The following is a 25,996-nucleotide window of genomic DNA, read 5'->3' on the forward strand; positions in this document are numbered from 1 at the left end:
GACAAGGATCTAGTCTAATGAGTACTGCTCCATGAATACTCAGGTGCACCCAGTAAGAAATGACAGGAAAGATCAAGTTGGACAGGACCTCTTACATGTTGGAGAAGGCAGTAGGATATGGCTCTTCCCCAAATGATCTGCACCGGCAAAGCTGACCGTGCCAACCATCTGTTGAGTTCTGTATGTATGGTCCCAATCCACTGATTAGCACTATGGTCACAGCCCCAGGTGCTAGATGTAGGCATCCAACCATGAAAACTATACATGCAGCACTCTTCTATAGGTACATTACTGATCCAGCAGGGAATCCTCACCCAGAAGCCAGCTTCTGTGCAGACGTTACTCAATGGAATGAAGATCAAGTGTCCTGGTCTCATATATATATGTGGGCATGTGGCCGTTAAGCTTATGCTATTTTTAACAGAAACAGAGTAACACATTTTCACCACATAAGACTTTACACCATTTAGTCAGGTCAGCTGGTAAAATAGGAAATAGTGGCACTTGCACAAACACCCTCCTCCTCCCCCCCAAAAACACCAAAAGAAACACACATTCAGACAACGGTACCATTATGAGAAGACACTCAAAATCAATGAAGTATTTTAACACATTTTTCCATATAAGACTTTTGAGTAAGAATGGGACCTAGTCTTTTGAGGCTCCAATCATACACTATAAGGCTCAGAGGGCAATTTGGATGGAATAAATTTTCCTACCAGAGAATATTCTGTGAACATTTTACAAATATGTTTCCTTATCCAGTCATAATTTCCCCATCCCTGTTAGTGAAGGCAACAGAAGTATATTAGCTTTTTCGTTATTTTTATCTTGCCAGTTTTCATAATTCTTGAAAAAAGTGAAACCAATCTTCATAATGTAATTGCCTGGTGCAAAAGCATGGTTAATGATTCCTGACATGTTGGGGGCTCTTGTTTTGAAATATTTTTTTAAATGTGGGGGTTGCTTTTTTTTTACAGCTAATACAGGAATCTTGGCATCTTTCTTTGCTATTCCGCAACACATATTTGATCATTTCCAAGAATAACATTGGGAGAAGGATCGGTATAACTCAATTCTCAAAAATGAACATGCAGTGCCCAGTATATATTAATGAAAATGACACATTGATTATGACATCATACATGTATACTTTTATCTCCAGTGAGGACTGAGTATTTAGCAAAGGGATAAAAGGAAGAAGGCGCTTGTCTAACTCTCCATATTTCCTTCTTCCTATCCTTCCAACATCTTGACAGCTGCTATCACAGGAGGTAAATAAACTATGGAGGAAGGGAAAAGGTTCCTTTCCATTCATGGCCCTGGTCAAAATACTTAGTCCATAGCTAAGTATCCATGACCAAACCATAACTTTCTGCCACTGAAATAGATGAACCACTTATTCACTTATATGGCAGAAATTAAGCCATCTTTTTTCTTCCTCTGGCCATGGCCACACATTTATTTTCGCCAATAAACGTCAGGGTGAGTGACTGGGTTTTAGGCACAAAGTAAACTAGCACACTTCAGCTGATGGTAAAGTCCTATGGTTGTGCAGGGAAACAAAAGTGTACATTTATCCTCTCCACTAGGAATGAAGCTCTCCAGCCAGTGGAGATACTAAAACTCAGAGTAGACAAAATTCAGAAAAAAATTTACTGGCCCCTCACCCTCGGAAAAAAATTCAACAAAACTGAAAATTTGGAAAATCTCATATGCAATATATTCTTTTAGAATGAAGAGCGAAACAATTTAAAATATGGTTACATCTAACCACACTGCTGCAAAATTCCAAGTATGAAGATTCATAGGTAGTCATGATAGTTGCATTGGTATTATACTACTATATCTGATAGCCAAGGACTAACTCCACTGTAGACAGTTGTGGCTACCATTTAGGTTCTGCAAACCAGAGGAAATGCCCAGGCTTGGAGAACTGTGCTAGTTAAAAATTGTGGGGATTAAAAAATAGTAATAACAACATTCGATTTATATACCGCCCTTCAGGACAACTTAATGCCCACTCAAGAGTGGTTTACAAAGTATGTTATTATTATCCCCACAACAAAACACCCTGTGAGGTGGGTAGGGCTGAGAGAGCTCCTAGAAGCTGTGACTGACCCAAGGTCACCCAGCTGGCTTCAAGTGGAAGAGTGGGGAATCAAACCCAGCTCTCCAGATTAGAGTCCTGCACTCTTAACCACTACACCAAACTGGGTCTCAACAAAACAAAAGAAGTTAATACTTCATGTGCAGATGATGAACAAATTAAACTGCTGGACTTTGGTCAACATTTTAGATTGCTAAGATAGCCCAGAATGGGTTACGAGTACTGCCCATAGCCTAGAAAGGGAGACAGTGGTGGTGGCCAACAAGAGAAAGAGCTGAAGTCAGTGGAAAGAAGAGGTGGCAGTAAGACGACAAGCCAGAGCCAGATGGAAAGGGAAGGGGGAAATCACATTTCTAGTCTTCAGGGCTCATTTCAAGGGGGAATGCAGAGGAATGCAGTTCCGGCAGTTCCCCAAAGAGGTCACGTCAGGTGGCCCTGCCCACCTGACTTTTGGCCATTTTGGGCCCATTTCGGCCTGGATTGGGGCCAAAACGTCCCAGATCGAGCCTCTGATGGGCAGTGGATCACTCTCCTGTTCAGCAGTGGCCCGATCCTGACCATTGTGGGCTCCTTTTTGGCCATTTTCAGCTACTTTTTGCCATTTGGGGCCCAATTTCAGCCCTGAATGGCCAGGATTGGGTCCAAAACATCCAGGATAGGTAATGCCAAGGGGTGTGGCATATGCAAATCAGTTATGTTAATGACACGCTTCCAGTGATGTCAAGGGGCATGACAGATGCTAATGAGTTATGTTAATGAGTTCCTCCAGCTCTTTTTCTATGAAATGACCGCTGCTAGTCTTCCATGAGAACTTGTGAATCTTCTCTCTTGTTTAACCTTTTTTCTAAACTAAAAACACTCCTTTGACCTGGTGTGGAAGAAAACTTCCAAATGCAGCAGCATACAGGACATATTTAGGTGCATTCTGGGGGACCAATAAGCATATTGCTCCTGAAATAGTTTTTTGGGTTATACAGTATCCAAATGTTACAGCTTCTTCCTTGACCCACATTCATCTGCATCAAGTGAAATAAACTGATAAATGTTTGGAGAGAAATACACATACAATCAAGAAACAAACTTACATGTGAAACAGTTGAAACTATTTTTAATCTATGTGAACCTTCCATTTACTGAAGCCCTTGAAGTTAAAATTTCCAAATTAGACCTCTATTATGTGTCACATCAATTAAACCAATAAAAGCAAGTTATATCACTATTTTAAGAGTTATACTAGTCTGAAATGGATTAGGATGTAGGTTTTTAAAATCTGGGTTCAGGATAGCTAATTTTCTCTATACTGCAATGATTACTTGTATGTATGTTTATTTAGACACATGTCCCATTGATGTCAATAGGGACTCACCAGTTAAGTGGTCCTAGGACTGCAGTCTGTTGTATATATTTACGATATAGTAATATTCAGTATCTTGCTTCTTAATTACATATAGTAATATATTTTTTCTGAGTACCCTGCCTAAAAATTACTAGTTTTTTCCTGCTCCTAAACAGTAATGCTGAAATATACATGCCATTTGTGCTCAGATAATATAATTTTCCTTTTATTTTCTATAGTGTGAGGTCCAAAATATTGACTTTGACTTTATCTTTCAGTCTGTATTTTCCTATAGTGGACTTCAGTGCCTTGGGATGCAGCAGCTTGCAGCTCTATTTCTAAAACTGGATTTATTTGTAATTGTTAAAAAATGAAGGCATTTACCTTTTTTAATTTAATCAGTATATTGAAGAGTACTACTTTATGTGCTAAGTTATACATGATACATTTCATGTTCTTAACATAGTAAAGTAGGTTTGACCAGAAAATCAGTATTGCATATATTTCAACTGTTTCAAAAATTTCAATTTCTTCAACAAGTAACTGCCCCCCTTCCAAAGTTTGTACACTTTTTGTACACTTGCACCAGGCACTTCAGGGACAGTAGTTTTGCTCTATGGAAAAGAACAAATACAACAATATAACGAACTGCAAACATCCATGGTCAACTGCTGATTGTACATACTTTGCCTAGGAAGAAATGGGAATGTATAAGGGACCCAATGAAACCACATCAGTAGCCAGGATGATTATTTTCAACCTTCAATTCCAGACACTGGTGGTTTGGAAGAAGTGCTTTTACAGTTTTATGCATTAAGATTCTCTTAACAAGCCATATGGTTCTGAACAGGAACCAAAATGTCATACCACTATAAAGTCCTAAAAAAAGCAAAGGAGTCAGTAGAAAATTGGTCACACAAGCTCTGAAGGTATTCACCAATTCCCAGACACTCTGAAATTTAGGTTTTATTTTTCTTGTTAGCACATTCAGTTCACAGGATTACTTTATCCAAATGAGTTTGCCATCTTTCCAGTCTTGGTTGCACTGATCTGGTTTAACGGCATCGTAGTGTAAAGCTGTTGAAAGTCCCAAAAGATGCAGAGGTGGTCATTTCAGAATGATATGGTAGCCATCATTACTTTCAGCTGTAAAAGAAGGGGAAAAAACACTTTTTCAACGTTTGACATCTTTGGGATTCTTTTCCTCTGAGTTAACTTTCTACCATTCTGTACTTTCGGCAGAAGCAGATTGCACAACAAACATTTTATAAAATGATTTTGTATTTACTCAATGATCATCTTGTACAGCTTGCTAGAAAATGCAATCAATTTTAGAGAAAATATAGAACAAGATAGAATGGTAAATAAAAAAGAAGAGGGAAGACTAAATTTTAAATCAATAGAAATAGTTAAATATATATTTATACGGGCACAGACCAAGGTCTTCGCACCATTTGTAAAAGAACTGAATACACTGAAATGAAAGTTACTTGAAAAACTTAACACATCCAGCAGACAACCAACTGTGGAGTAATCAAAAGAAGTATCAGACTTTGGATGTTTTCTTTAGGGGGAAGAAGAAGCTACTTGCCATTTTAGTCAAAGCTAGATTTCCATCTTAGCCATTCTTATCCATAAAATTGATCTGAATAAGATTTTTAGGAAGGCTGGCTTTCTGCCATTGCATTTTCTCATGGAGCCTTTTTCATGTCTCCTACTACTTGCTGCAGGCTAATACCCCAATTCAGCTGGTGGTGGTGGAGAACGCCTCAAGTCAGAGGACTTATGGTGACCCCATTAGGGTTTTCATGACAAGAGACTAACAGAGGTGGATTGCCATTGCCTACCTCTGCAGCCCTGGTCTTCACTGGAGGTCTCTCATCCAATTACTGATCAAGGCCGACCCTGCTTAGCTTTTGAGATCTGATGAGATCAGGCTTACCTGGGCTAACCAGGTCAGGGCACCCCAATCCAGCTAGGACCCATAAATGTTCAAAAGCAGGTTCTGAGCACACATCTCCGTGAGAAATAATGTGTACAAAGGAGTGTTGTGCACACTGTTCATCTTCCAAATTTAGTTGCTAAGCCCTTCCACTCCTCATTTTTTGGCAAAATATCTGGTTGTACAAGATTACTGCTTTCTGAAGAGGGCTCTATGGACACCATCTGGCTCTGTGTGCGTACACTGCTGGAATGAGCCCCAAATATCTCTGATACTGGAGGCAGAGCATTAATAAGTTCATTAATCCACTTGTAAAAATCTCCACCACTGTATTTGAAACCCATAAAGTCTGTCATGTCAGTCAATATTCTACTTTTAACATATTGGACACTCTCATATTCTATACTGATCCACCCTGTTCATGTAGTAGTTATTTTATGCCTGCCAACTTTAAGGCACTTCACTGTTACACTTATTCCAGTTGAAAGTTATCCTAAAACTGAAATGGCAAGAAACACATGTGTGTATACCTTTTAACGTGGAGATAATAAAACACGATTCATCTTGAAAGTTTTGCACCATCTGGATGAAAACAAAGATGTAAAGATTTTAAAAAACACACACACATTTTCCTCAACATTTATCATGAGCATGTTCTATTTAAGCTTCACAGAACAAAATGGTCTTAGTTGTATAGATATCGGTTGTAAAGAGAACTATTCAAAAGGGCTCCCATCCTAACTTGATAGAAGAATGGCTCATTATTATTTTGCAACCATGAAATGATTCTTAAGAGTAATTTTTGCAGAAGGGTCCATGTTGGATCTTTAGAAACCTGAAGTCAATTGAATCACCTACAAAGACCTCATTCTAGGAAATGGGCAAAATTTCACACCTCTCAGTACAATCCTAAATAGTTACTCCAGTCGAAACCCATTGAAATCAATGGGCTTAGACTTGAGTAACTCTGCTTAGGATTGTGCTGTGTATGTCTGAATTTATAATAATTTCTCTTTGCCCAGCAAGACAGAAAATACCTATTTTAGGCCCTGAAATACAAAGAGATAAACATTCTGAACAACAGTCTCATTTATAACACTGTTCAAGGATGACATTTGTGGTGGTGGTTGTATATATCCAAGTCTGTTGGGCATAAAGGGGCAAGCTCCCAACTCCAGTAAAACAATAGGGTGGAAAATAATTACAGGTGTCTGTGAAGTGAGTATGACACCATATTTTTCTACACCATATTTGGTCAGTCCAAAACTGTGATTTACAGACAATAATTCCTGCCACTCACATTTTTTTTTCAGCCAAATTTCCCACATATCAGTGCTCTTAAACATGTAGGCTTATCCACCTCAGTTGCCTCCACACAAATACCTGGTAAAACTGAGGTAAATGCTGCCCCCCCCACCACGCCCACGCCATGTCTAATGATGCATGAAGAACATTCATTTGGTGCCTTTTGTTTGCATCACTTTTGCTGCCCGGCCACTTGAGCACAAAAACAAAGCAATCGCTGTTGGTAATAAGTAACCTAGGTATTTAATGAAGCACACCCCGCCCCCGCACCAAAGCTAGTCAAGGCAATTCCCTTTCCAGAGACTGCCTTAAAGCACTTCATGACTATTCAAACGTTAGAAGGTTCAGACTCAACCAAGTGAGACGGCAAGGAAACTTTCAGAATAAAAATCACAAGCCTCATCGGTAGCTGACTGGGAGTCCTACTTTCTACTATGTCTGATTTAACTATGTTCCTCAGAGGTCATATGCAATGAGGCTTCTTAAGTGATTCTAGTGCATGCAACCACAGGACAATTAGAAAAGATTGCTTGATTTTCATGGCAAATATCCTCTTATAGGAAAATAAATCAGATCTTTATGGAAATGGCTGGAAGGAAAGAAGATTATTATCCCCATTTATACAGTTGCAAATGTTGTCTTTTAAAAAACTACATGGACTATTGCCTACAAGCATTCAAAAATTTTAGTTTGCCTCATTATCTCACGATTCATATATAAAAGTTTAGCCTCTTAAAAGGGTTGCTTCTTGGCTACAGTCCAGTGGAGAAGTAAGCATGTTAAATACCTTGACTTCAATGTAGTTTAAACATGCTTAACTCCATTTTGGATTACAGTGTATGATAGCTGCACTGGTACAAAGTATGTTAGGTATTATCTGGCTTTTGTGTTTGGCCTTTGGATCAATATGACTACCTGCAAGCAGTAATAATGTTACCTAGGATAGCTAATCTGCCATACATACTGCCAAGATAGAAATTTGGTCCTAATATACAAAATCCATGCAGGATTTTACAGAGGGATTGCAGAAGGTTTGGGTACCAAATAAGTATGAAAATGTGTATGTACACACTCATGGGATAGAAATTAGCAAAGTGTTGGGGGGAGCTTTTGCCTCCTATTCATATATTACCACCCAAGGAGCCAATGTGTCTTTTCCCCCTCTCCATCCTATGCCAAAATTAACATAATTTTCTAAATCATTTGCAATATCTGCAGTTTTGCTGAATTTTAATTAAATTGCTACATAATTTGCATAGCTTACATAATTTATTCCCATAACTAATTGTAAGCTTTACTGAATTTTTAGGGGGATCTAAACTGATATTTGAGTGGAAAATGTGGTACTTAAAAATAATTACATTAGGATTCCTGGACAGAGCTACCGCCAATACTTTAAATTCCTTCAATACTTGGAATGTTTATGCAAGAAGCTAAAAACTGTGAGGCAAAATCCTGAAGGAATGGCAAGGTGGGGGTGAGGGAACAAAGAGAGCATGAAGACAGAAGCAGGAGGAACTGTTCATGGTGCTGAAACCTCACCTTTTGACTAATCAAAATTACGCTCAGCTAAGAGAACCAAATTACAAGGCTAGAGAAATCTATCTTTGCCTGATACACTATAAAAATCAAATGGGACAAAGTGCCATGGGATATGTATTGTATGCACCTCTTGCTCCAGAGATGACATACTACAGTTGTTCAGAAACTAGGCTGTGGGCGAAGAAGGAATCCAATCTCCCCTTAGGATTGTTTTAAAATACTAGCAACAGAGCTTGTTGTGTGGAAAAATACATCGGGCGCTAGAAAACTGATTTGGCAGGTCCCCATTGTGGGGCCTTGGGAGGGCCGCACTGCCATGCTGGGCTTCTCCGCCACCTCTGTGGATGCTATGGAGACTTGGGAAGGCCGTGCTGCCATGCCAGACCTCCCTGCCACTTCCGCAGCCCCTCAGAGGCCTGACGCAGGTGTATGGTTGCCAGGTCCCCTTCCCTCCAGGTGGAAGACCCGGCACTCACCTCTGGGTCGTCCTCACACATGTGCAAAGTGTGTGCACGCTCCCAGGCTATGCAATGATGTTACTTCTGGGATGTGATGTCATTACACAGGCCATGCGATGCCCCAGGGAATGCTCCTGTGCTCCACGGTGGGCTGAATCTGTCCTGAATTGGGCCACTACAGAGCATGGAAGCCTGGCAGGGTGGTGTGACTGGCCCTGGCGTGCTCCTGCACTCTGCAGTGGGCTGAATTGGGCCCAATTCAAGCCAAATTGGGCTGCTGTGGAGCCTGGGAGCACTGTTGGGGCAGCGCAATGGGGCCTAGAGTGTTCCTGTACTCCGCAGCGGGCCGAATCAGACCGGATTATGGCCAAATCAGGTCGCTGAAGAGCCTTGGAGCACTGCTGGGGCAGTGCAACAGACTCTGGAACACTCCTGCACTCCACAGTGGGCCAAACTGAGCCCGATTTGGGCCAAATCAGGCCACTGTGGCGCCTGGGAATGCTGTTGGGGCGGTGCATTGGGCCCTAGAGCACTCCTGTGCTCCACAGTGGCCTGATTCAGGCCACTGCAGAGCCTGGGAGCGCTGCTGAGACAGCACAATGGGCTGTGGAACACTCCTGCATGCTGCAATAGGCAAATTGGGCCCAATTTGGGCTGAATCAGGTGACTGTGGAGCCCGGGAACACTGCAGGGACAGCACAAGGGGCCGTGGAGTGCTGCACTCTGCAATGGCCCAATTCAGCCCATTTCAGGCTGAAATTTGCCTACTGCAGCACGCAGGAGCATGCCACGAAACCAGGGAGTGCATCCTGGGAGGTGCATTCCTCTGCCTTTTCCCACACCCACCAGGTAAGTGGGGGCGGCATGGCCCTGCCAAGTCCAGCTATGGCAGCCTCCTCGGGGCCTCCTAGGCAAGCCGTGTTGCCCAGGACTCACCTTTTATCCCCATAGATGGGCGTGTGAGTGCACCTCTGCAGGGATAAAAGGTGAGTCATCACCAATATGGCTTGCCTTTTATATAGTAGGATGTAGTAAGTTTATGACACCGTCTTTCAGCTTTAGCTCCCCACTGGCAGTATAAGGATAATTACACTTTTTCTTACAGTGTTGCTGCAAAGATTGTTAAGAAAAATATATATTAAACACGGTAAATGCTCCATGTTGCTCTTCAGAGGGCTACATGGCAAGCTCCGAACACAGAGAATTCCAGTTATTCCATTCGATACAGCACCTGTGCAAAGAAGTGAGGATCCACATCTTACTCCAGAAACCTTTTATATCTGGATCCATTTCTGTTAGTAAAGCCAACTGAACTAGGTGAAGTATTCTGAAAATGTGAATTCATATAAAGAGCACATTTATAGATGTTTTATGGAGCAATCCTAAACCCTGGACTTGAAGTGCTTGGGAAAGCCACTAGTAATAACATAACATTTCAATTTATATATTGCCCTTCAGGATGACTTAACAGCCACTCAGAGATGTTTACAAAGTATGTTATTATTATCCCTACAACAACAAACACCCTGTGAGGTGGGTGGGGCTGAGAGAGCTCCTAGAAGCTGTAACTGAGCCAAGGTCACCCAGCTGGCTTCAAGTGGAGGAGTGGGGAATCAAACCCAATTCTCCAGATTAGAATCCCGCACTCTTAACCACTACACCAAACTGGCTCTAACTCCATACTGTTGCAATTCTGAGATATGCTGAAATAACTCCATACACTGGTGCCAAGGCACCACATCAGCATAGCACTAGGAGTGCTAGGGGCATATCAGCAGAGAACCAGGGCTTAGTCAGTATCCCAAGCCTCTCCAGCCTGGTTTCTGCCCCCTGCATAATATTACGCTGATAATAACCCTTGCATATGTCTAAACATTCCCACAGAAATAATAGTGAAAAACCAATTCCCGCTCCTCACTGACTCCTGCCACACCTCCAAGCCACAGTGTAGCTTAGTATTCCAACTAAATCTGCAGCCAATCACAGCTCCCCTAGGCACTATCTAAACCCCAAACAGGACCAACTGATGCAGTGACTAGTGTGCATCTAGCTAGTCTGCTGTGGGGTTGCCAAAAATCTTGTTTAGCATGGTTCCTGCATCAGTGTTTAACCTGCAGAGTTTTCTCTCTCTCTCTCTCTCATAGGCATGTGATGATAGAAACAGCTGTGCCTATGATTCTCTGGTCTGTTGGTGCACCTTTCAAAATCATAAGAGCATTGCTGGAAGAAAAAGTTCACTTGTCTTGCTTTCAAAATGTTATTTCTGATGCTGTTCAATAAATCATGTGTGGATTGTTTCACCACTGTGGCTTTATTTTGATAGGGGTTTGGTATAGAGGGCTCAGTTTCCAATCACTACTCCTAACTGGCCCCATAGTCAGAGCAGGCTGGGGACATTTCCTCTACTTTACAGTTTCTCTACAGTTGTGTTCTAACCAGGGGAATGGTCAGGCTGGTTATTACATTCTCAGTGCAATCTTAAACAAAGTTTATTCAATGGGCCAAATCTGCATAAGATTGCACTGTTTGCCGGTGTCTTTTAAGTCCTGCAGCCTGCATGACAGGATAGAGAGGGGTGCAGTACAAGGGGTTGCTGTGATGGACGAGAACAGGTCATGGTAAAGAATTATTTATACTACCAAAAAGGTATTAAAATGAATTCAAATACACTTTATTTCATATTCCTAAACATACATTCAGAACAATAGCAGAAGAATTAGGCAGGGCTCACACAAAAATCTCTTTGAGCCTTTATAAGATTACAGAGGTTGCCAGCTCAGACAGCTGCTTCATGCTTGGTGGAAGAGAGAGCTATTGCTGATCCTTGCTTACTTTCATCACAGAGGCTTTTTTTCTTTTCTAGACTCAAGGAACAAGGAAGTCACTAAGCAGTTGTTTTCCTTCCCTGTTCTCTCAAATTTTGGCTCCTCTTGTCTGCAATGAGGAGTAAACACAGCAAAAAGGGTGGTGGTGGGGAGAAAGTCTGGCAAGAAACACAAGGCAGCTAAGTGAATAATGGTGGTGAACAGGAAGGGCTGCGGTGTTGCAGCTGCAATTTACAAGAAAACTCTTGAGCAGCATGCAACTGTATATAGGTGACGGAGTTTGGCCCCTGTTAAGTCAAGAGAAGAGTTTGCACTGACCACCCTTTATGCCATGGCCCCAATCTAAATCAGGGAAACCACGAATTTTACATTTTTAAAAAAACAACAACACAGAAGAGGTTTTCACAAATCTCTCACCATTATGTGTACTTTTGTTCCGAGGTCATGGATTTTACCAGCTACCACTTAAAACAATTGGTTGAAAAATGGAGAGAGAGAGAGAGAGAGAGAGAGAGAGAGAGAGAGAGAGAGAGAGAGAGAGAGCACTGAACAGAAGAAGGTGTTTAATATTTGAGATTTAGTGACTTTGAGAGAGGGGGAAACCCCAAACAATCCACAATGGTAGAGGTCACTCCAAGTTTAATATGGAAAAGGTCAGATAAGTCCTTTGAACACAATTCCTGGAAACAGGTCAGATGTATTCTAGTTAAATCCTTACCTCATTGCTCACTAATACATGGATTCCTGTAGGTCCTTGACGATAGATTCGGTTTATCTGCTGAGGGGAAATACTGTACAAATTTGCAATCTTCTCCATTAATTCCAGAGTTGTCAGCTCTTCTAAGAAGATGGCATGGTATACTGCAATAGCAGTGCGAGAAGAGAAACCTTTACATTTGCACTGTATGTACGCATCAGGATTTGCATATATTCAAGGCAAAAATCTAAGAGGGTGCAAATTGAAAAGGCCCTCATTTACTTCTTGTTTTTGTTTTTAACACACAGCAGGAAACAAAGCCTAAGAGCAGAAGTCACATACCTGAGGATTTAATTGATCTTTGTGTGTGTGTTAAGGCCACCCCATATTCTCCAAGGGGCCTTGACCCCTTCAGATCTTGAACAGATTTGGAGGATGGTCCTTCAGGTTCACCATTTAAAAATGCACACCACTCTTTTAGTCCTTTGCACAAAAACCTTATCTATTTTTTATTTTGATAACTATAAATGACATCAATCCATTTAAAATGTTTTTACTATCCTTTTTAACAAACACAACTAGCAATATGCATGAACTTTTGTGAATCATAGCTCCTTCAGATTCTTCAGCAGTGACTCATGAACACTCATACCCTACCACACATTTTGTTAGTCTTATACACTAGTGGCCAAAATTGTGGAAACCTTTTGGAAAAAGTGTATTTTTGAGGTTTGATGGCTCATAACACCACTTTTGGGGGGAGTAATTCCATAAAATTATATATCAATGGAAAGATAATTTAATCAAGAATGTAATGCAATAACTTTTATGAAAGAAATTGTTTTAGAACAGTAGTTATAAAGAAGAAAACTGAAACACAGAAAAAATGAGTTATACAACAATTATCACCATGTCAGTTAATACTTAGTTGGGTAACCTTTTGCTTTAATTACGGCCTTACAATGCCTTCCCATGGAGTGAACAAAGTGTTTTAGTTCTGCAGCTGTTATAATGTGAAACCACGATTGAGTTATTGCTTCTATTAATTGCGGTTTATTGCTGGGTTGCTTCTCACTAACCAGTTTCTTTAGTCGGCTCCATAGATTTTCGATGGGGTTAAGGTCTGGACTATTCCCAGGCCATTCCAACAGTGGAATATGATGATCTTGAAACCACTTTTTGCACACAGCAGCAACATGACATGGAGCTGAATCTTGTTGAAATATGGCATTTATATTGCCATTTATCATGCAAATTCTTCCCACACCTTTTGATGTCATACAACCCCATATCATAACACTAACTGGGTGTTTCACGGTAGGTGTAATGCTATCAGGATGCAAATCTTCTCAGATTCTTCTTCTCGCGTATTTTATGCCATCACTATCAAACAGGGAGATTTTGGCCTCATCACTCCAAATAACACTGTCCCATTGTTCTGCTGTCCAGTTAACATGGGTTTTAGCCCAGTTTGATCTTTTCAACCTTTGTTTGAGAGATAACAATGTTTTTTTTCGTGGAATTCTAGCATTAAGACCAAATTCCTCCAGTCTGCGACAAACAGTCTTTGCACTCAACTTCACATTGAATTGCGCCATTTCATTCTGTATGATTTTCGTTCTGTATGATTTTCTTCTGTCACCTAGGCTGTCTCTCAATTCTTCTATCATCCCTTGCTTGTGTGTACCTTTTCCTGCCTTTACCAGTCTGGTTTTGTAGTGACTGAGTTGCCTTACACCTCTTCAAAAATTTAGAAATGCCACCTTTGGTTAAGTTTCCACCCATTTTTCTTCTAATTTCTTCATAACTGTAGCCTTGTTCACTTAATAGTACTATTTTACATCGCTTTCTGGGTGACCAGTCAACTCTTTGTGCCATTTCTTTAATTTTATTATGTTTTACAAGCTCACTAAATGAAAGAACACAAAACAAAACAACCAACTTGATAGTAATCACATAACACACTGACAAATGACCTCCTCTCAGCTCTAATACATGACATCAATAGCTGAATCCTACTGTGACCTGATTGGCTCATTGCCAAAACAAGATGACACCTGATTGGCTCTCTAAAGACTCATGCTCATTGGCTACATTCAAATGGAGGAAAGCTACTTCATATCAACCTAAGCATGTTGTGCTTCCTTTTCCTGGTTATTTGGCTATAACATTTGATAGAATCCAGATAATTGAACAAACTTTGTTGCATTACATTCTTGATTAAATTATCTTTCCATTGATATATAATTTTATGGTATTACTCCAAAAAAGTGGTATTATGAGCAATCAAAGCTCAAAAATGCACTTTTCCCAAAAGGTTTCCACAATTTTGGCTACTAGTTTAAGTGCTACTGGACTCTTACTCTTTTCTACTGCTACAGACAGACTAACACGGCTACCCATCTTGATCTAGCAATATGGATGTAAGGCTAACTGCCACCAACAGATTCCTGCCATCCAGTGTTCAGTGACAACAGTTTTACTTGTTTGTTCTGGTCTGGACCATTTCACTGCTGATGGTTAGATGGGATTTCCACCCCCACCCCTTGACTAGCCAGACTGACAGCACCATCAGTTACACTCTTCTAGTCTTAAATGGACTTAAGAAAGAGTAACTCTTAGGACTGCACTGTAAATCTGCTAAAATCTGAGCAGGAAATAACCTGGCAGCTAACTGAAAATTAAACTCGAAATCCAAGTGTCACTCTCAGAAATTACAATCCTAAATGTTCAGAAATATCAGGTGGCAGTCTCCTCCCATTGCCACAAGACTTTAATGACTGGCAATGGGGGACGTGGATCCTATAGATCTATGTAGCAGCACATGGTTTTAACTTATTTGGATATAGTTACAATGGTATTCTGTATCACTCAAACAGCACAAGAGTATTCTTTTTTACTGACATCACTTGCAATTCTACCATGAATCCCTTCAAGCACAGTTGTCCACCTGTGATCCAAATGCTTTGAGAACAGGGCTTCCACAATTGCTTGGATCCATACTACTGCCCTAACACAACATTCCCACACATACCTTCCTACTTGTGTGTGTGGTGACTGAACAGGTTTAGGTCATAACTATCTACTGGGGATACTGACTTAGGGTCTATGACTCAAGAGAAGGTGTTAACTCATGGAAGGCTGGCACCTTCGCCAAAGGACAGGATACTTACCACACAGATTTCCATCTCCATTTTCTCGTTTTTGGTGAAGATGAGTTTGATTCTGCTCAGGTTCTTGACAGACATAAACAGTCATCTTAGGCCTTACATTCCTACAAGCAAAACAAGTTGTTTACCACTAGACTGACATGCAACACATCCCATTTTCATGTTAAGCAGCAGTGATGGACTTCAGGTATATGAATACAGTTAACATGAATTCTGAGTGCCAAGCTTTCAATTTAACCATGGCAAAACTCTGTTGCGGTGACAGGGCTCAAAGATCATGCTATGGCACAATATTCTATTTAAATTCGGGACTGGAGTTTTATGTCATAAACTGATACTACAACAACAGCAGGAAGAGACATTTACAAACCTTCCTTTAATAGCGTTAAAAAGTCGAATGCCATCAGCAGGCCCACAGATCTGAACAAAATCTTCTTTCGACATCTTCAGTAAGTCAGCACCTATACAGTTCAGGGAAAGGTTGTTTTTGTCAAAAGTTTATGAGAAATACAGAACCAAATCCCAGAGGCTTGTTAAGAAAAGGAAGCAGAAGGGGCAATAAGCGAAGGAAAGACATAGCAAACAGCCACTTGAAAAGAGGCTTTATGCAAATCCATAGCATGACCAGTAAGGAAGGGCAGATCTAGAAGGAAGACATGAGTAAGATCATGCTGCTTCTGGTCAGACAAAAGCAATTTCTAACAATATGAATTTATTCAGCTCAGATGTACGTATATTTAAAATTGAATAATATCTCCCAAACACTCCAAAGAACCACCAACAAAAGACCTCCTGTGAAAAGGAAAGCCTTCAGGAAGTAGTACTAAAACACTGTTATACAGAAGTTACAGGCACACTATTAAACCATAAGTGACACAACTTGGGAAAACCCTTAGAATTTCCATTTTACAACATAATACTACTCTCCCTGATATCATGCAGTGACGTCTATTTCCAGATCTCCTCTCTTTGATTTGACTCCTTGATTTGAGATAACACAATTATGCATAACCTAAGCTCATACTAATAGGCACCATTATAATACTTTTAAAGGGTTTCCGCATCAAAGGGTTTTCCATTGCATAAGATCCCAACTGCACTTTACCCTTTGCATGATGTTTCCATAACACCATAAGATATAGGTCTTTGGAAGAGTTTTGCTACTACTTTCCCCCTTTAAAAAATCTAACTAGATGTCATTTCAGTGCAGAGGAACGGAGCCCACAGCCTCTAAACAAAGTTTTTACAAAATGGTAGAACACTGTTGTCCTTGATCCAGCTTGAAACTATTGTTAGATGTGGACAGCATATTAACTCTAAAACTCCAAAGAGGAGCAGACCCTTCCAACTAGTTTCCAACAACAATGTGGCAGTACATTCTGGCTGCATCTCCAATCACCTTTACTTTTAAAAGTATCTCTTACTGATATCATCTCTGCTCCCCTCAAAGAACCCTTTAAAACATATTTTGTCTCTGTATTGCTGATCCTCTAATTATAAACATACACACAGTAATCACAACAACGGATTTGCTATTCAGGAGAAGTGCAGCATTTCCCCCAAGTATGGAATGTTGCATTTGAGTACTGCAAATAAAATCCTTACAAACAATCTTGAATCCAAACTTTTTTCCCTTGGGCTGCCCCCTTCGCTCCTCCTGTCTATTGGTCCAATGGCTGCTATATTATTCTTAGAGCACTGGAAGCATTAGACCATCAGTCGGCTTTTGGCAGGGATCATAGAGTATGCTCTATGCTGTTTTTTGGTACTATGCCCTCTCTTACTTTTCTATCTTATTTTCACTGACTGGTTGTCCCCAGATATCAGTGGGCTTTCATATTGGCCAGGCTAAATGCTTTCCCTAGTGGGTAGATTCTGAGGAGTACCCTACTCAGATAGATAGATGTGTATGTGTGTCTAGGAAGAACTGTGCACTGACTGCCACTAGTTGTGTCTGTGGATACCGCCAGTGATAGCTTCTGAGGTTCCCCCCTTGTTATTATGTCTTCCCTGCTAGCCAATATGGACCAGGGCATTACTTTGGCTGTGGCTAAATTTCTTGGAGCAATGGCTTCTATGTGAAGATGGTAATAGAAGGTAATCTTAGTAAGACTGGTTCTGTCCAAGACCCCTGGATCATCAGACTGATAAGAAATAAAAAAAAAATCCTACAACAAAATAGAAACCTTGAACTAAAATGCAAGAACGGTTTCAAACAAATTAGGAATATGTATATGTATTGCACAATAAAGCTTTTCAGGCAAAAGACCCAAAAATTCTTCAAAGCATGTTTGTCCCCCTGAAAACACAAAAGTTTGATAAAGGCACAGAGACATATAGACTCACATACCTGAAAAACTTGAAAAGAGTCTACAGAACGGAGAGAATCTGTTTCGATGAAGCCACTGCTGAGCATCTTGAATAGAAGCAGAAGGAAGGAGATGCTACATTGCAAAAAGAATAAGAGGGTCTTGAAATGAACTGTTCACCAGTGTCCTAAAAAAAGAAAAGCATCACATTAACATGATCTCAAATACTTACATCATTGCTGGGAGGCAGGAGCTCGACCTGGTGAGTTGGAGAACTGTTGCTAAAAATTATACAGTCAGGAAAGAAAAAAAACATCAATAGCATTTAATCTCTTATCAATGCCATTTGCTGTCTGTCCCCCACCCCTTTCATCTGATTTGGTTTGTCAAAAATTTAAATCCAGCTTTCTACTGTATGAAAACTGCATCTGAGCTAAGAATCAGAAGATGCCATTAAGAACATAAATATGTTTGGATCTTCCTTTCCAAGGTCATAGAATCATAGACTCATAGGGTTGGAAGGTATCTCTAGGGTCATCTAGTCCAACCCCCTGCACAATGCAGGAAATTCACAACTACCCCCCCCCCAAAAATGTCCCAGTAACCCCTTCTCCATGCCCAAAAGATGGGAAAACACCTCCATGATCCCTGGCCAAACTGGCCTGTGGAAAATTGCTATCTGACCCCAAGGTGGTGATTGGCATTACCCTGGGCATGTAAGAAGGCCACGAGAACTAACCACTGATGTAACCCATTCTGTCCTCCCCCTCATGATCTGCCCAGGTTCACAGAATCAGCATTGCTGTCAGATGGCCATCTAGCCTCTGCTTAAAAAACTCCAAAGGAGAGTCCACCACCTCCCTAGGAAGCCTGTTCCACTGAGGGACTGCTCTAACTGTTCTATAAGGGAAGCAATTCTGATCTCAAATTGGTGAAAGTAAGATTGATTGGGAAAGCAACAGCAATTAAAATTCTCTCTGCAGCGTTCCTGGAAACTAGTTGGAGGGGTTGCTGTTATTTCAGCACTGGAGGAATATAGCTAATTCTTTACCAGGCACTTTAAAAAGTGCGCCTGCTCTTCATATTTTATGTATTTATGTATACACCCATTTATGTATATGATTGATGACATTTTTGTTCATTTAAGGCATTTTTACCTAGGTTTTCTTTGGAAGAGAACTCAAGGAAGAAAAAGGAACTCAATGCTCAGCTGATATGCCATTAGAAATTATTAAATTGCTACGGAATAAAATTAAATTTATGAGAAAGGTTGGCCCTGAATGTTTCTCCTTTGCCAGTGATGGATACAAGCTACTGAAAATTTCACCTGTGTAAAAATACCATTCAAGTGAATGTGAACTGCTCAAGAACATAGCTTGACAAAAATGGGTCTTACAATCCCACTAAAACAGCTTTAATCCTGTCTTAACACTACTTGCAGCTTAGTATTACTAATCTATCTTTAAAAAGAAGGAAGAACACAAAAAATAAGCTAAGGTTTCACTGTCAGCTGAAGAGATAAAAATATTTTATCACATACCCATCTCCAAGACTGAAACTGTTTGGAGAGCTGTTGTAACTCGGAGACGGCGCATTGTTCATTTGATAAGGCACATCTGGCCATGGGGAACACTGTTTAAACAAAACCAAAATAGGAACATGAGCATGTTTTGTAAAGATCAGAAACAGCTGTCTGCTGCTCTTTCAAACTCCAGTTTTTATTGCAGCGTCATTAGTAGCAATTAATATATTTCTCCCGATGAAGGAAATAGGCATTTTGTGTTTTACCTAATGGAAGGATTACAAAAGCATTAAAATCCAAGAGCCTATTTAAATTTTCAAAGCAAGAAGGATACTATCCTAAAGCTAGGCCTGCTATGTTCACAGGAGTAGGGAAATTTTACTGGGCGGTGGGGGGTGGAATTCACACACATTCCCTACTTACACTGTGAAACAGTACACTTTTGAAAGAACACTAAGCATATGTATCAACTGCAAATGTTTGTTTTATCAAAAGAATTCAGACAGTTAAAGGAGAGAAAGATATATGATTGGCTGAGGTTATGGATGTCACAAAACCTACACTAGAAAGTGTTTTGAGAGCACACTGAATTTAGACTTCATTTTAAAATCCTGTTTTGCAGAACAACTGGACTGAAGATTTTTTAAAACAAGAAGCCTATGATCTTGACATGGTGTGCGTGGGGAAGAGGGAGGAAAAATACATGAGGTCAAAGACTTCTGGTTTGTTTTCAACCAGTGACCTGAAAGCACTGCATCCCAGAAAAGAGTGACAAGTTAACAGGAGCAGAAGCATTTCAGTGAAATAAATACCAAATATAACCTGCCATAATCAATCTTAAACTGAAGTTACCTTCAGATAGAAATGAACTTGTCTATTAATGAAGCTATACATAAACTGCTACTAGAGAAAAGCTGACACACCACTATGTATTTTGAACCTTGTCCTAATCCTATTCGAGTTTAAAGTAGTTTGAATTAGCAGTAAATCCACAGAATTTAAAGGAATAACTCTAGCTGAATACTGCTAGCAGGGAACTAAACAACCTGCCAAGATCTCAAGAACATTCTGCATTGCAAATAAACATTCTTCTGTTTGTTTGCAATGACAGAAAGAAGTAATCTGCGACATTTCCTTGGATTTCTCTCTTGGGCAAACATGAGCATTAGCAAATATTTAACTCCTTAGTAGCCATAGGATTTCCTGCTAGTAGATGCTAAAGGCCATTTTGTTAAAAGCAAACCATCTTGGTCTGGCAAAATTAAGTCCTTTTCTAATCTAATTATCTCAAATGAGTTTTTCATAGCTGGCTAAACTATGGAGAAATATAAAGGGCTTATGACTGAAATGAAGCAAGTTTGGGTCTACTCTTCTTTAAAGGGGTATGAAAGAAAGTGTAATAAAGTTAATATTTGATCTATTTTCTTGAACTGTGTGAATTTTCAAGATTAAGATGTCAAAATAAAAAATGTTTTACAAAAAAGGGTCGCGTATGACTTCTGTAGCAAACTTACTCCCAAAATTCTTGAATCCTCATTCATCATTTGGGAATCCCAGATCTAGTGCAGAGTCCTCTTTTGAACTTTGGCCAGATGCTTCTGAATGAAGTGTAAGACTTGAACGAAGACGTTCTTTGGAATACGAAAACTTCATTCAGTTATAAGATTGTACAACTAAGTTTCTTTCCAGCATAGGCCAAGCGGATAATGGTTGATGGATGCCTAACAGGGCCATTCTCGGCAGAGTTATGTCCTTCTAATCTCACTGAGTTCAATGGATTTAGAAGGATATAACTCCGCTGTTTAGGATTGCACTTTTAACAGACTAACTATAAATTACAGTTTCGTTTGTCATAAATTCTTTTATCTTATTGAAAAGTTAAATATCTTTCTATACAAAGTTGCCTTCAATAAATTTGTGCATCCTATTACACCTAATAACCATATGGGCCTACTATGTGGGAGAAAGGCAGCACAGAAATATTTTAATACATCTGGTGTTAGAGCAATTACCTCTGTGAGAATGGTTGTATCATAAGAAGGCTGATATTTCTCCTTTTCTTGACTAGTTTTCTTCTCCATTTTTTCTCTGTCTGTTTTCTGCTTCCGATCTGCGCCTTTAGGCTACAAAAACACACAGAAGTTATTATTTAAGTTAAGACTATAGTAAGATTTGCGGAATAGTGTGTAAATATGTCACTCAACATAAGTAAAAAAATGTTTTAAGGATAATATTTGCTGTGGAAAATGGTTTATTTTCCATATTGTCCACAGGAAGTAGGGTGAAATTTCTGCTATTTTGTAATTTAGGTCCATTAATACTTGCATTCTAAATGTATGTTATACCTATTTTGGAAAGTATTCAGTCATTAGAATCAACTGCTAAGTCTATGCAATGTTTAGACTGCTGTATTTGTATCCTGCATTCTTCAATGAAAAGAGCATTTTATGGTACAATTATAAGCAGGGTTACTATTTTTTAAAAAAACCCTACATAACAGTGAAAATTAGCATAGGAAAAAAGGGGGGGAAATGATAGTTTAAAGTTACAAAGTCCCATGTTTCTTCACTGGCAGAAGTGTGGTATGTCAAGTAAATGGGGTATACTTAATTCCTTTATACACTGTCCACTGGCATCTTGTATCAGCCCATGTTTCACCTACCTGCACACGTGTTTCAGCCTCTGGGTTTCAACTACACCTCAAGAGTCAGCATTCACTTGGGCAGGTTTACAAACTACACTAACAGTGCAGTCCTAAGCAGAGTTACTCAAGTCTAAGACCACTGATTTCAGTGGTCTTAGACTGGAGTAACTCTGCATAGGATTACAGTGTGGTCCTAATCAGAGTTACTCCAGTCTAAGCTTATTGTTTTCAGTCATTTTATACTTGAGTAACTCTGCATAGGATTGCACTGTAATTCTTTTGTTAGTGCTCCCTCCCCTGCCAGTCAATTTTCTGCCATTCAGCAGTTAGGTAAAAATAAACCTCTGGAATCACTATTCCATTTTTTTAATTTTTAAAATTTTATTAAAACTGTGTAACACACAAAATTACAATAGGATATAACAATAAACCATACATAATGAGATATAACAGTAACACAGTTTGTAACTTTCTAAAGTACAAGAAGTCACGTCTGGTTCTCTAAGTACAATTTTCAGGAAAAGTATGAATCCAATATCTAATATGATGACTCAAATTCCCAGCTTACTCATTTATATACATATTAAAGGTTTTTAATCCAGGTAAGGAACTGTTATTTTCTACATAATCAAAGAATGGGAATCATTTCTCAATAAAATTTGTAGTTTGCGGGAAGTGTTCTACTTGATAGATTTTGTCATTTAATTTCTCAGAAATAAAATGATCCCAAATTTTGTTATATCAGTTATCAATTGAGGGGCACTACTCCATTATCAAGAGCATTTCTAGAGGCCACAATAGCATTATACCTTGAACACTTTGATCTGGCAGCTTGCAGAATGCAAATGCTCTGTGTATTCACCATTCTCATTTTGTTTGAATGTGTCAATTTGTATCCGGAAAGGTACTCCTTTCTCTCCTCCATGTTTTCTTGGAGTAAATTCTGTACTGATGCAATGTACCTAGTCCAAAAACAAAAAAAGTATTAGGGTTGTTTAAACAACAAAATGGTCCCAATCAGCAATCCATTACCACAGAAATAGAATATATTTCTTTTCCATTTATAGGCTTGGTCTAGACATCACACTAAGTCATGGTTTGACTGTTATCTGCAGTTTGTGAAGCCAGGATTCATTCACAGTTGATCACTTAGTTCTGATCTGCTTCAACAAACTGTTCAGTCCCACATGTTTTCCCCACAGCTTCCACTGTAAACCCATCATGCTCTGGATTGCTTGACCAAATGCAAAGCAGCACTGTGTCCCCAGCATCATGCCAATGGACTGGCATGGCATGCAACCACAAATCCATGTCCCTTTCCCTCAGCCACGTCCAGAGGAATATGCATAGCATTTCACATTGACTCTTTTGGGCCACACCACATGTCAAGAATCCTGTTTTCTGCTGCCAATTTAACTACACCCCAGACACACAAACTCAACATATCTGGAGCCCAGCATATCCCACCAAGTGTTTCACCACACAACTGGCAACCTTATTTCATCCTCTCTTACTACCTCTTCTCCTTGCAGCAGCTAATGCACACCCAACTCACCTACCACTCTTCCTGGTGTTTTTCATATTACACAGTTGGGATTACACTAATCACATACTGGGAACATTCTCACAAGCAAAGCACCAACAGTGACTTGCAGAAAAGTAAGATGAACAGGGTGCTTGTGTGAACAACTTTCTTATGGAAACACATATAGGTTAAACAAGCAAAGATTCCTTTATTTTTCTTATACATATAAGAAAGGAGAGTGCCCTAACTAATCATAGTCAGTGGCATGGCCCACATTCAAACAATCAAATGTAATTAAACCAGAGCAGCATATGATATCTGAACTAAGTCTCTGTGTTAAAGGTTAAACACTTGTGTTAAAGTGCAGAACACTTGGCTGTTTTATAAAGAAAGCACTCAATAAGCATTATGTAGGAAGAACCAGTACAAATACAATGCTGCCTGTCTGTAGGGACATACTTGCATTTCTCTTACAGCATCTTATGCCTGACAATCCCCTGCAAAAGATTTTTGTAGAAGATGTTAGTAATTAGCTATAAGATATAGTCCACTGCTGCAGAGCCTAAGTGGGCTTAGACGTTTCTGAAGGGCTGCTGCCAGTTGAATGCATAGCACCACTATTTTTAATTTTTTAAAGAAGGATTTGCATGGGCTACATCTACATATACAGGGCTGGATCCAGAATAATGTTTTCACACACACAACGGTTTCCAACAGCAAAGTGCAATTCCCCACCACCCTGTGGCAGCCCAAAATGCTCCCTAAAATCTTATTTCTGGTTGAGAGGAAACCCCCAAGAACAATTTCAGGGGGATTTCAGACTACCATGAAAAGTTGGAGGTGGAAAAATTGTACTGCATACCTGACAATGCCTGTGGAAACATCTGGCCTGGATTCAAGTCATTGTTTACAACTTCACCCTGCCCCATTACTGGAAGCAGCCAGCTGAATGTTAAAATACTTCTTATTCAGCTTACAGTATCCAGAGCTATTTTAATAACTTGGAATAGCTCTGCTACCACTTGAAAACTTAAAAGAATATGGCTGTTATCTTAGAGCCGAAACAGACGTGATGAGTTACCTCAATTCAACCTGGGTTTCCTTGCCTCAAGGTTTGACGGGAAGTGTAGGCATCCTTGCAGGTGCATCGCTGCATTTCTCCTTCCCCTGCTTGCGTGGCCCAGAGCTACATAGCCGCACGTGCTCTGCCTCCCCGCCCGCCCCCCCCCGTCACATTGAGTGTCACTTCATCTTCCCCCCCCTCGCCTGGCCCAGCCCCCACAGAGTGACACCGGGCTGCACTGGGAGAGCGGGAGGAAAGGCTCCCGGAGCATGCTGCATCTCCCCCTCACTCGCCCGGCCCCCACCAGAAGCCACGCAGCCCAGAACTGCGGGGACTGGGCCAGACGAGGGAAGGGGGGAAGTGAAGTGACGCTCAGTGCGACGGGGGTGGGGAGGCAGAGCACGTGCGGCTATGTAGCTCCGGGCCACGCAAGCAGGGGAAGGAGAAATGCAGCGATGCACCTGCAAGGATGCCTACACTTCCCGTTAAACCTTGAGGCAAGGAAACCCAGGTTGAATTGAGGTAACTCGTCACGTCTGTTTCGAGTCTTATACTCACAGACAATCAAGAAGTGTTTGGTTACTTTCTTTTCAGTCTGAATGGCAATAACTCACACCTTCTCCCTTGCATTCATTTCATATATTTGTATTGGTATTCCTACTATCATTTCAAAATACAATGTCAGTTTAGACTTCCATTCACATTTCATATTATGCTAAATTTTTATTCTATTTGCTGTTGTTATTCAAACTGAAGTTTATCCTTGCTGTCTATAGTATCTTGATACAAAATTTAGCCTAAAGAAGAATAACGAGGCTTCTAGTCTGTATTTGGAATTTCATATAAGTGGTTTGGATAACATTTTCAAAACAACAGGTAAGGCATTTAATTACTTATGTCTAGTCTTACCTGAATGAATGCTGATGCTCTCTTGGATGGATCCCACAAAAATTCAACCGTATTCAGTTGTGTCGGGCTTGCTCTGGGGTCTAAGATACCAACTGACAGTGGGATATCTGTAGAAGAAAACCCCTAAAATTTTAAAAAAATTAAAATTGAAGAACAGAAACAACATTGCAATACAGTCACCAGTCCCAATTGAAAAGCCACCTAACCAGTAACACAAGGCATGCTTCCAAATTCAATACTGTAAAAAAAATGGCTGGTTTAAAATCTTATTAACATTACAATGGGAACAACAGCTATAAAAAGAATGTTTATATTAAGAATCAAGATGATCTTGAATAAAATATACTATAAAAATAGGTAGTATTATTTTTCAGCTATAATCCAGCAAGGAGATGCAGAACTTAAAGGTTACACTTTTGCTGTATGGCAACTACCTTAGAGACATTAGTACAGAAAAATCTTAATAAAAGAAACAGTAAAAGGTATCTTGCAAAGTTCATATCTATATGGATATCATAATGAAAGGCTCTCACCTATGTCGAGGATGCGGTCTCCAGGCCGACTCCATCTCCAGCATTCCAGTTGTTGGTGTTCTGTATATTGCAAACGTCGGTCATGAAAAACCACACGAATGATGCT

The 25,996-nt window shown here is 40.0% G+C and overlaps 1 protein-coding gene across 1 annotated transcript in view; it reads right to left on the bottom strand.

Moving 5' to 3' along the window:
• Window positions 1–4,399: 4,399 nt before the first annotated feature.
• TFCP2L1 (transcription factor CP2 like 1) overlaps window positions 4,400–25,996 on the bottom strand; it is an 82,903-nt gene continuing 61,306 nt past the window's right edge. The window contains exons 4-15 of the mRNA XM_054971377.1: window positions 25,891–25,996; window positions 25,358–25,464; window positions 22,670–22,822; window positions 21,229–21,339; window positions 19,235–19,326; window positions 17,927–17,975; window positions 17,736–17,829; window positions 15,756–15,846; window positions 15,389–15,489; window positions 12,237–12,379; window positions 5,919–5,970; window positions 4,400–4,592 (exon numbers count right to left, since the gene is read on the bottom strand). Of these exons, the coding sequence (XP_054827352.1) occupies window positions 4,555–4,592; window positions 5,919–5,970; window positions 12,237–12,379; window positions 15,389–15,489; window positions 15,756–15,846; window positions 17,736–17,829; window positions 17,927–17,975; window positions 19,235–19,326; window positions 21,229–21,339; window positions 22,670–22,822; window positions 25,358–25,464; window positions 25,891–25,996 (1,137 nt within the window). The 3' untranslated portion in view covers window positions 4,400–4,554. The remainder of the gene's footprint in view (window positions 4,593–5,918; window positions 5,971–12,236; window positions 12,380–15,388; window positions 15,490–15,755; window positions 15,847–17,735; window positions 17,830–17,926; window positions 17,976–19,234; window positions 19,327–21,228; window positions 21,340–22,669; window positions 22,823–25,357; window positions 25,465–25,890) is intronic.

This window comes from Eublepharis macularius, chromosome 2 (assembly GCF_028583425.1).
Source record: "Eublepharis macularius isolate TG4126 chromosome 2, MPM_Emac_v1.0, whole genome shotgun sequence".
Lineage (NCBI taxonomy): Eukaryota > Metazoa > Chordata > Lepidosauria > Squamata > Eublepharidae > Eublepharis > Eublepharis macularius.